The sequence below is a fragment of the Mustela erminea genome, chromosome 10 (assembly GCF_009829155.1).
Source record: "Mustela erminea isolate mMusErm1 chromosome 10, mMusErm1.Pri, whole genome shotgun sequence".
NCBI classification, from domain to species: domain Eukaryota; kingdom Metazoa; phylum Chordata; class Mammalia; order Carnivora; family Mustelidae; genus Mustela; species Mustela erminea.
In genome coordinates, this window is record NC_045623.1 from 1,686,015 (window position 1) to 1,698,051 (window position 12,037).

The 12,037-nt window shown below is 39.8% G+C and overlaps 1 protein-coding gene across 8 annotated transcripts in view; it reads left to right on the forward strand.

The window, feature by feature from the left end:
* GABPB2 (GA binding protein transcription factor subunit beta 2) overlaps positions 1-12,037 on the forward strand; it is a 31,532-nt gene that overhangs the window by 2,496 nt on the left and 16,999 nt on the right. For 5 of the 8 annotated variants that reach the window (XM_032302129.1, XM_032302130.1, XM_032302134.1 and 2 more), the window contains exons 2-5: positions 5,165-5,304; positions 7,220-7,387; positions 7,926-8,120; positions 9,749-9,887. In XM_032302129.1, the coding sequence (XP_032158020.1) occupies positions 5,197-5,304; positions 7,220-7,387; positions 7,926-8,120; positions 9,749-9,887 (610 nt within the window). In that variant the 5' untranslated portion in view covers positions 5,165-5,196. The remainder of the gene's footprint in view (positions 1-5,164; positions 5,305-7,219; positions 7,388-7,925; positions 8,121-9,748; positions 9,888-12,037) is intronic. The other 3 variants (XM_032302133.1, XM_032302132.1, XM_032302135.1) reach the window with 1 other exon arrangement.

A 12,037-nucleotide genomic window follows, 5' to 3' on the forward strand; every position in this document is an offset into this window, starting at 1 on the left:
ATGGTTAAAAGTGGGGGCGCCTGGATGGTTTAGTGGGTTGAGCATCAGACCCTTGATTTTGTCTCAGGTCATAATCTTGGAGTCATGGGATCAAGCACAATGTCAGGCTCCACACTCAGTGCGGAGTCTGTCTGTCCCTCTTCCTCTGCCCCACCCCACACTTGCTGTCTCTCTCTCTCTCTCTCTCAAATAAATAGAATCTTTAAAAAAATAAAAAAATAAAAAAATAAGTGGGGTTCCTGGGTGGCTCAGTTGGTTAAACATCTGACTCGTGATTTTGGCTTAAGTCATGATCTCCGGGTTGTGCAATTGACCCAGCCTCAATCTCTGTACTGAGCACAAAGCCTGATTAAGATTCTTCCGCTCAAAAAAAAAAAAAGATTCTTCCGCTCTCTCAGGACACCTGGGTGGCTCAGTTGGTTAAGCAGCTGCCTTTGGCTCAGGTCATGATTCCAGCATCCTGGTATCCTTGCTCGGCAGGGAGCCTGCTTCTCCCTCTGCCTCTGCCTGCCATTCTGTCTGCCTGTGTTCGCTCTCTCTCCCTCTCTCACTCTGACAAATAAATAAAATCTTTAAAAAAAAAAAAAAAAGATTCTTTCTCTCTCTCTCTCTGCACCTCCCCTCCCCTGCTCATGCACTCAAGCTCTCTCTTAAATAAATAAATAAATAAATAGTGATACAATTAATGTATGTTTGAAGGCAGACTATGGTGAGACAAATTGACCTCAGAAATACTTGGGTGACTCAGTCTTAAGTGTCTACCTTTGGCTCAAATCATGATCCCAGAATTCTGGGATTGAGGACCGCATTGGGCTCCCTGCTTGGCGGGAAGCCTGCTTCCCCCACTCCCCCTTTTTGTGTTCCCTCTCTCGCTGTGTCTCTCTCTGTCAAATAAATAAATAAAATATTGTTTTTTCTTAAAGAAGTACCTGGCAAGAGTTCAGGTGCTGAAGACAACAGTTGCAATAGGATAAAATAAACTTATTTAAAGGCTCTGTTTTGGGTGCCTGAGTGGCTCAGTGGGTTAAAGCCTCTGCCTTGGGCTCAGGTCATGATCCCAGGGTCCTGGGATTGATCCCCACATCAGGCTCTCTGCTCCTCGGGGGATCTGCTTCCTCCTCTCTCTCTGCCTACTTGTGATCTCTGTCTGTCAAATAAATAAATAAAATCTTTAAAATAAATAAACAAAGTCCAAAAAAGTTTTAAAAAAAATAAATGAAGGATCTGTTTTCTGGATGTATCAGCTTCCCCAGAATGTGAAGCAAACCAGATTTCTCCTTAAGCAGATACCTCAACCTTCAACTGACTATTTTTTTACCATAGAGAATAGCTGAAATTTCACTGTTAGAATACTTCTGCTTTTTGTCAGCATTTCTAAACATTCCTTTGTAGGGAATTCTTCCCCTTTGTGATCAGTTATGTTGAAAGTGTTTGAGACTTGGTGATACAACTTTTATATATAGTGTAATCTGAGAAAATGTGAGGGAGCCATTTATGACTAATAAACCACCAAAAAATTTGCTCTTTTTTTTTTTAAGATTTTATTTATTTATTTGAGAGACAGTAAGAGAGATCATGAGATGGGAGAAGGTCAGAGGGAGAAGCAGGCTCCCCATGGCTAGGAACCTGATGTGGGACTCAGTCCCGGGACTCCAGGATCATGACCTGAGCCCAAGGCAGTCACTCAACCAACTGCCAGGCACCCTTTGCTCTTGTTTTTAAATTTTATAAAAAAAAAAAAAAAAAAAAAAAAAAAAACTAGATTGAAATTTTAATTTGATATTTTAAAAGGAAGGCAATCATGGAGAAATGCAAAGTGTCGGTTTTCTGTAATAAGGCTTTGCCATCATTTTTTTCTCCAGCATTTTCTTGAGTTGTAAAGCCTGACATAGAGGTTCATACTATTAAAGTCCATCCTCAGGGGCGCCTGGGTGGCTCAGTGGGTTAAGCCGCTGCCTTCGGCTCAGGTCATGATCTCAGGGTCCTGGGATCGAGTCCCACATCGGGCTCTCTGCTCAGCAGGGAGTCTGCTTCCTCCTCTCTCTCTGCCTGCCTCTCTGCCTACTTGTGATCTCTCTCTGTCAAATAAATAAATAAAATCTTTAAAAAAAAAATAAAGTCCATCCTCTTCTCTTGAACATACTTATTCAAAGGGTCTGGACTGGAGCCTGGCGTATACTCATTTTGAACAAGCTCTTGGTGTTCTCCCAGACACCCATGTTTGAGGACAATGCTCAATGATATAGACTGGAAAATTAAATCCCATAGTACCTGAATGATTTGCCTAAGCCAGTGATTCTCAAATTTTGTGGTTTCAGTATGTGTGTGTGTGTGTGTGTATCTATCTGTCTATCTATATACACACATTTATATGTATATGTGTATATATATATTCTTTTTTTTTTTTTTTTTAAGATTTTATTTATTTATTTGACACAGAGAGATTACAAGTAGGCAGAGAGGCAGGCAGAGAGAGAGAGGAGGAAGCAGACTCCCTGCTGAGCAGAGAGCCCGATGTGGGACTCGATCCCAGGACCCTGAGATCATGACCTGAGCCGAAGGCAGCGGCTTAACCCACTGAGCCACCCAGGCGCCCTATATATATATTCTTAAGATTTTTTTTTTTTTTTTTTTTACAAGAGAGAGACAGCAAGAGAGGGAACACAAGCAGGGAGAGTGGGAGAGGGAGAAACAGGCTTTCCACTGAGCTGGGTACCCAGTGCGGGGCTGGATACCAGGACCCTGGGATCCTGACCTGAGCCGAAGGCAAGTGCCTAATAACTGAGCCACCCAGGTGCCCCAGGACTCATTTATATTTCTAAAAATTATTGAGGATTCCAATGTGTTATATCTGTTGGTATTTACTGTTTTAGAAATTAATTTTTAAATGCTTATTAGTTAAAATACAATTGTAAATCCTGTACCTGTTAACATAAATAACACATGTTTTTTAAAGATTTTATTTATTTATTTGACAGAGAGATCACAAGTAGGCAGAGAGGCTGGCAGAGAGGAAGGGGGGCAGGAAGGGCTCCCTGATGAGCAGAAAGCCCAATGTGGGGCTCGGTCCCAGGACCTTGAAACCATGACCTGAGCTGAAGGCAGAGGCTCAACCCACTGAGCCACCCAGGTGCCCCTAAATAACATATTTTTTTAAATTTATTTGTCAGAACGAGAGAGAGCACAAGCAGAGGGAGTGGCTGGCAGAGGAAGAAGCAGGCTCCCCACTGAACAAGGAGTCCAATGTGGGACTCTATCCCAGGACCCTGGGATCATGACCTGAGCCAAAAGTAGTCACTTAACCTACTAAGCCACCCAGGCATCCCTAAATAACACGTTTTTATGAAAAATACATCTTCCGGGGCGCCTGGGTGGCTCAGTGGTTAAGCCGCTGCCTTTGGCTCGGGTCATGATCTCAGGGTCCTGGGATCGAGTCCCCCATCGGGCTCTCTGCTCGGCGGGGAGCCTGCTTCCTCCTCTCTCTCTCTCTGCCTGCCTCTCTGCCTACTTGTGATTTCTCTCTGTCAAATAAATAAATAAAATCTTAAAAAAAAAAAAAGAAAAATACATCTTCCAAGTTAAATAATAAGAGGAATAGCATTGTTTATTATTTTTGCAAATCTCCAACTTCTAGCTTAATAGAAAACAGCTGCATTCTCATATTTACTATTTCATTTAATCTGTTGCAATATGTACTTGGAGAAAGGAGGAGTAAGTTAAATGGCTTTTTCAGGTAATTATGGGTGTTCTTTGGTGCTACACAAACACTGGACAAAGTGGCAGTTTATTTATTTATTTATTTGACAGAGAGAGAGACATAGTGAGAGAGGAAATACAAGCAGGGGGAGTGGGAGAAGGAGAAGCAGGCTTCCCATGGAGCAAGGAGCCCGGTGCGGGGCTTAATCCCAGAACCCTGGGATCACTACCTAAGCTGAAGGCAGACACTGAGCCACCCAAGCGCCCCAAAGTGGCCGTTTGTTTGTTTGCTTGCTACTTTCTTTCTTACTTTTTTAAGATTTTATTTATTTAGGGACGCCTGGGTGGCTCAGTTGGTTAAGCAGCTGCCTTCGGCTCAGGTCATGATCCCAGCGTCCTGGGATCGAGTCCCACATCGGGCTCCTTGCTCGGCGGGGAGCCTGCTTCTCCCTCTGCCTCTGCCTGCCATTCTATCTGCCAGTGCTCGCTCTCTCCCTCTCTCTCTCTGATAAATAAAATCTTTAAAAAAAAAAAAGATTTTATTTATTTATTTGACAGATCACAAGTAGGCAGAGAGACAGGCAGAGAGAGAGGGGAAAGCAGGCTCCTTGCTGAGCAGAGAGCCCTCGGGGCTTGACCCAGGACCCTGAGATCATGACCTGAGCTGAAGGCAGACTTAACTCACTGAGCCACCCAGGCGCCCCAAAAGTGGCAATTTCTTAAAAGTTAGTTGCAGTGAGGAATCTGAAACCATATCAATGAAATTATTACACTCTGTTACCTTAAAACACCCTGATCTTTCACTTCGTTTGTACTTACACATGATTTTATAACATGCATTGGTCATTTGAAAAATATTGGTTAAGCAAATTATGCAGGCGATCCAAATGTTGATGCATTTTATTATACAATTTTTAAAAATCATATTCATTAGTATTACCACTAATTTCATCAGAAAAGTCTGTAGTAAGCTGTCAAGTCATAGTGGTAGATTTAAGTTTCCCAAAATTCTACTTTTGCTTGAAAACTCAAATTATAAAAATTAAAATTAATAATTGTTAGTAAACACTGTCAGTTGTTTTCCTTGAAATGGCAGCTCACTGTGTTCATTTTTTTTATAAGTATCTGCCATATCCGAGTCTGCATAGCCTCGGTGTTTGTTCTTCATTCTTTCATGTGCCGTAACATTTCTACTCACAGTTGTTTCAAAGGGATGAAATGCTGTTTTATTGCTTCCTTAAGCTAGAGAGGTGGTAATGTGTTGCACAGATTTCCAAAGTATTTTTCTGAATATTGAACATTAAAGACCTATTTAGGGCCTAAAACTTTGCCAAGTATCTGATTGTGTTAGGTGAGGTAGAAAGGAAATGCCTTACTGGATAGTCAGCTTGAGAAGTGTCTTGCATATGTTTAAGTACAAGAGGTCTTCTAAAAACATTTACAGGCAGCTTTCCTTATTGAGTTACAGCTTCCCGAAAACATTTGTTCCTATGCATAAAGATGTCTTTGGTGGATTTGGGGAAGAGGTTGCTAGAAGCAGCAAGAAAAGGCCAAGATGATGAAGTGAGAACATTGATGGCAAATGGCGCCCCATTCACCACAGACTGGGTAAGTTCTTTTAACTATTCCCAATGTGCACTGTTATCAATTTCTTCCTTTTTTTTTTCCAAAGATTTTATTTTTAAGTAATCTCTACACCCAGTGTGGGGCTTGAACTTACAACCCTGAAATCAAGAGTTGCACACTCTACTGACTAAACCAGCCAGGCATCCCTCCAACCTTTTCCTTAAAGGCTAAACAGACTTTATTGATTTTTCTTCATTCCCTTTCTGCCTCACTCTCCCTATAAGAGTTTTATTTTCTTTGTTTCATCTAAATATGTAGTCGTCTTCTAGTTTCCTAAATTGCAGGCATCTCCTGTGGATATATAGGTAGTAATTGTAAGGTATTACAAACTTGTGATTTTCTATAATGCTTTTTAGAGTATTTTCTGAAGGTTTAATTCTCCCTGGAATGTACTTAGGTTCTAGGTTTCTGTAATTAGCTAGAAATTAAACAAAGTCAGTATAATAAGAGTGCATTTCTAAACTAAATGAATTACGTGTTTCATTTTCTCTAAAGTGTCCTGGTTAATCAGAAATAGTCTAGGCATTTTGTTTCCTTTTTACCACTGCTAAAAAAACATTAAGAGGAAGGTATAATTTCACGAGCCCAGGCAGCCATCTTGAAGAGATAGATTTTAAAAGGGTTGCCTAATTTAATTATTTTTATTTTTTTAAGTAATCTCTGCACCACAGACTGGTAAACTCTTTTAATTATTCCTAATGCGTGCCTTACCATTTTTTTCCTTTTTTTTCCAAAGATTTTATTTTTAAATTTTATTATTATTATTTTTAAAGATATTATTTATTTATTTGACAGAGAGAGAGAGATCACAAGCAGGCAGAGAGGCAGGCATAGAGGGGGTAGGGAAAGCAGGCTCCCCTAGAAGAGAGCCCGATGTGGGGCTCTGGGACTCGATCCCAGGACCCTGAGATCATGACCTGGGCTGAAGGCAGAGGTTTAACCCACTGAGCCACCCAGGGGCCCCTCAAAGACTTTATTTTTAAGTAATCTCTACACCCATTGTGGGGCTCAGATTCACAACCCTGAGATCAAGAGTCATGTGCTCTACTGACTGAGCCAGTCAGTTAGCATTGCCTAATTTTAACAATTCAATGAGCCGGTGTCCTCTATCCTGGGGTGATTAATTCATAACTTTAGAGGCCAGCAGGTACTTAGCACTTCACAAAAAGGAAGAAAAGGAAACCTATGAGATTAGCATTTCTATTAATAGACCTGAAAAGTGCAATGTGAATTAAAGTCAGTCAGACAGAGAGGCTGAACATATATGGAATGCAAAAAATAAACAGCATAGGCTTAAAATAAAGGACCTAACACAAAGAAAGGAATAAATCTCTGGGTAAGTGGCCAAAGATAGAGAATTCTTACAGATTTACTTTGAGACAATCCAGGCTTCTTATTGCTATTGACACGCCATTGCTAAAATTTTATTGCCTCTTCATCTCTCCAGTCTTTTTGCTTTGCTTTACTGTGTCAACAGACTTCTGTTCAGTCAGTTAAATTTGCTTACCAAATCTCAGTGACTTTCTAGTCTCTGTCCTTTTCCTAAGAATTGTTTTGAACCCACCTACCCCTTTCCACTACTCAATGCAGAATATTCTTGTTTATCCATTTTTTTTAACCTTCTTCTAAGCTTTGCTTTAACATCATGTCCTTTAGAGAATCTTTCCTGATATATATGGAATCTTTCCATCTGACTTAAATCCATTATACTTAGCACTCATGTAATTGGTGGTATATTTATTTGCCTTAATTAATATTCTTTACGCCTGTTGCACAACCAGATTGTCACTCCAAGGACAAGAACCATAGACTGTACCTCTTGTTCATTTGTGTCCCTCCGGCAATGATTTAGGACTCTGCACACAGTTGATATTCAATGAGTATTATTTTCCCGCAGCTTGGAACATCACCCCTCCACCTTGCAGCCCAGTATGGTCATTATTCCACAGCAGAAGTGCTCCTTCGAGCAGGCGTTAGCAGGGATGCCCGGACCAAAGTGGACAGGACCCCTTTGCACATGGCTGCAGCTGATGGACATGCACACATCGTGGAACTGCTTGTTAGGGTAATAGTGGCAGATCTGTATTGTAAAAAAGACACTCACCTCCCTGTTTTCTTACTTAAACGGGTGGTAGGAAACTAGGCTGGGAAAGATTAAGTTTAGGACAGTTCATAGCATAGATTTGTGTATCTTTTAAGAGACATCATGGCTATAAGGATTTTGTTTTCTAATCTTTTACCAGCTAAGCAGACTTTATTGATTTTTCCTCATTCTCTTTCTGCAGGTGTTTTCTGTACTTAAGCCTATTTTTGTAGGCTCTCAGCTCTCTGTTAATAAATGCAGCAAAAATCTGTTCTTTTCCCCTTCCTTTCCCATCTGTTGTAATTTCCCAGTTGTCCTTAAAAGACCCACTCATTGAAGATATTATGTCTGTCATCATTCAGGAGAATTTGAAGAATGTTTTTCCATTTGATATTTCTACGTGATCTAAATTTGAATATGTGTAATCTCCATTGAAATTCTTTTTATTTGGCTGATGGGATCTTGCACCTGTGCTACTATAACCAGTGTCTCTTTGAAAAAAATTACGTCTCTGTGATAGAATGGTGCAGATGTGAATGCCAAGGACATGCTGAAGATGACAGCTTTACACTGGGCTACAGAACACCACCATCGAGATGTTGTAGAGCTACTTATCAAATATGGAGCTGATGTCCATGCTTTCAGCAAGTTTGATAAATCTGCCTTTGACATAGCCCTGGAGAAAAAGAATGCTGAAATTCTGGTCATCCTTCAGGTCTGTTTCTTTTTATACCCCCAGAATACATTTCAATTGAAGTTGAGAAATTTTTTTTTATAGGATCTGAATCAAAATTAAATTTGCTCCGTTTATCAAGGTAGTACTTCTAAACTTCTGATATGTCTCAATCTTGTGACTCAGTGTCATTGGTATCTTTAAAAAAAAAATAGCATTCTAGGGTGCCTGGGTGGCTCAATCAGGTAAGCATTTGCCTTGGGCTCAGGTCATGATCCCAGGGTGCTGGGATCAAGTCCCACATTGGGCTCCTTGCTCAGCTGGGAGCCTGCTGCTCCCTCTGCCTGCCACTCCCCCTGTTTGTACTCTCTCTCTGTCAAATAAATAAATTATTTTTTTAAAAAAAGCACTCCAGGGGTGCCTGGGTGGCTCAGATGATTGGCATTTGCCTTGGGCTCAGGTCATGATCCCAGGGTCTTCGAAGAGCCTGCTTTCTCCTTCTCCTTCTGCTGTTCCCCCTGCTTATGCGCGCTCTCTCTCTGTGTCGAATAAATAAATAAAATATTTTTTTTTAAAAACCAAAAAACAGTAACCAGTACATGAATAATCTGTTTCAACTGAGGCTCTTAATCAAAGGGATAATTATATGTAAAAAATGGGTATCCATTTCTGCTGCATTTTCAGGAGTTTGTTTGTTTATTCCTTTTTTTCTGACTGATGGTTCTCCATAGACCGGTTGTCCTCTTTAGCTTTCAATTTCCTTAATTAGAGCTCTTTTGTAATTGGACTTCATAAGTAGATATCATGTTTGTAGAAAACTGCTTCTGAAAGTCAGAAAATAAAAATAAGTATCTTTACACCTAAATTGTACAGAGAGCCCTGGAAGCAAAATGCAGCATATGGAACTAGACTTTAAAATCTGGCACTCATTTATTTGCTTGTTATATATTCTCTTAGGAATTTCTTCAATGGCAAAATGGAACAAGTAGTTGGACAAAACTCTGGAGAATATTGTTCTCTGCAGATTTGCTGCAGGGATCTTCGGCTAGCACATTGACCTGTATATAATTGATAGAATGTTCATGCTGGAAATTACTTCTTAGGCCCCCCCCCCCCCATTTTCCAAATAAGAAAAAAACAAGTTCCAGACAGGTTAAGTGAATTGTCTAGAAGTTTTTGCAAATGATACACTTTTTTGGAAATGATAATACTTTTTTTCTTTAAATTAGAAATAAACTTGGGAAAGCAACCTAACATCTCTGTCGCCCTGATCTGGAAAACAAACAATCAAACAAAACAAAAAAGAAAATCAGTAGTCTTTTTTTTTTTTTTTTTTTAAGATTTTTAATTTATGTATTTGACAGAGAGATCACAAGTAGGCAGAGAGGCAGGCAGAGAGGGGGGAAAGCAGGCTTCCCGCTGAGCAGAGAGTCCAATGTGGGGTTAGATCCCAGGGATCATGACCTAAGCCGAAGGCAGCGGCTTAACCCACTGAGCCACCCAGGCGCCCCGAAAAACAGTAGTCTTAATGAGAACTCTGAGCATCCTGGGACATTGTGTTCCACCACTAGTTCTGCTCAACAGAGCATTGGGGTGGGAGTGGCTGTTCAGTAACTGTATAACTAAGGCTAACAAGTTCTGACTTTGAAATATCCTGCCTTGTTTGGTAGGAAGCGATGCAGAATCAGGTGAATGCTAATCCCGAGAGAGCCAACCCCGTGACTGTGGCTGCCCCATTCATCTTCACATCTGGAGAAGTTGTCAACCTCGCTAGCCTTGTTTCTTCAACCAACACCAAAACAACCTCAGGTAATAATCTGATAACATGGCATTTATTTTAGACTTAAAATGAACAGAACCCTAGTTTTTCCTATGAGATGAATTGATACTCTATCTGATACCTACTCGTTTATTAAAATATTCCCCAAATAGAAGATTTATAATAGATTTTAAAGCCAATGCATTTATTCTTCCTGGGGGAAGAGGAGATCATACACAGGGATTACACATCAGTGCTTACTGTATTAAAAGTAAAATATTCTACAGATTGATCTGTGGAAGGGTTATATATGACTGCAAAATGAAGACACAAGGGTGCTTCAGTATGGTTACCACTAAAGAAAATAGTTAAATACTCAAATCTAAAACAGTGACAAATAAACCAGAATAAATGTAAATGGATATTGGAGTGCCGATATAAAAGAGATACATGTGATCTTTTGAAGAAAGTATAAGAGCTTTGATTTATTCTTGGAAACATAAGTAAACAACAAAATGGCAAAGAAAAGCTCATTTTGAGATTTGTATGTTTGTAACAAAAACATCTATCTAAAAAGGAGCAAACTGAGCTATTTTCAACATTTCTTTACAAATATTTGTTTTAGGGGCACATTGGGTGGTTCAGTGGGTTAAGTCTCTGGCTCAGGTCATAATCTCAGGGTCCTGGGATTGAGCCCTATGGTGGGCTCCCTGCTCAGCGGGGTGCCTGCTTTCCCCTCTCTCTCTGCCTCCCTCTCTGCCTACTTGTGATCTCTCTCCCTGTCAAATAAATAAAATCTTTAAAAAAAACACAAATATTTGTTTTACAATGAGGGAGTTTGTGTCCTAATTTACATCCATTTTCTTACTGACTCGGTTTCTTTTTCTGTTTCTGACTTTCACTTAAAAATAAGACACTGTATTCTAGTTAAGTTTGTATAATATCGGGATGCCTGGGTGGCTCAGTTGGTTAAGCGTCGCCTTCAGCGCAGGTCATGATCCTGGGTTTCTGGGATCAAGTCCCGCATCAGGCTTTGCTCAGCAGGGAGCCTGCTTCTCCCTCTCCTCCTGCCCCTGCTCATATGTGTGCTCGTACTCTCTCTCTCTCTGTCAAAGAAATAAACAAAATCTTAAAAAAAAAAAAGGTTTGTGTAATATCAAAGAAAGATCTTGAATGAGGTGTTATAACTGAGGGGCAGTGTGGTTAAATAGAAAGAACATACACAATATACATAGAATTTTACATTCAGAACTGCATTCAAATACTGATTTATTAATTGACTACATGCTTGACCTTGGAAAACTCTTACTTCTCTAAGCCTTCTTTACTTATCTACAAAATTGGGATATAATAATACCTACTTTATGAGGTTATGAAACTTTGTGTTTCCATTTTATAGCAGGACTTCAATAATAGGGTTAAATGTAAATATAACTCCTTAATGAAAGTTCATTCTGTTATGCCCTCAAGGGGGCAGTAGTGACCTTCATTTTTATAAGCCATCAACTATCATTTAAAAATCACTGCTTTGCTTTCAGCTTGATAATTCAAAAAAATTAGGTTAAATATACATATACATGTAATCAGAAAATTCACAGACTTTTGGATTTCTTGTAGTACATGCCACAGTAATTAGAACAAGTACCTTTAGGATCCAAAATTCTTTAGAAGCCAGTATAGTTATATGTTCATAAACATGTAAAAGGAGCTAGAGTTGGTCATGTAACTATTGAAATTCTTCAGACCCAGATCTGAAATGATAAGCAAAGCTGAAGATATTTAGGATATAGCTTCGTAGCCTTGGTTCCCATGGGCCTATATCATGTTTGTCATGTTCCTTTTGGCAAACCTTTTGTTTCTCTCTTCTGTATGTTGCCACTATTAATTAAGATTGCTAAACCATCACATAATAGAGCTGATCTCTCCAGTGTTGTCTTACCCATGAAACCATTCTACCTGCCTCTCCCACTTCAGGGGAGATAATTAATGCAGATAAAAGAAAGGAGAAAAGTTATAAGAAAAATTCAGGTTGTATTATTCAACTAGGTTCAAGGATTTTCTTTTCCTGAATGGTGGGAGGGTGGGTGGCTTGCTTTTTTCCCTGTTACCCAATTTTTTTCTTTTTTTTTTGAGAGAGAGAGAGAATGTGTGCAGTTGCGTGTGCAAGGGGAGGAGAAGAGGGTCAGAGGGAGAGAGAAAA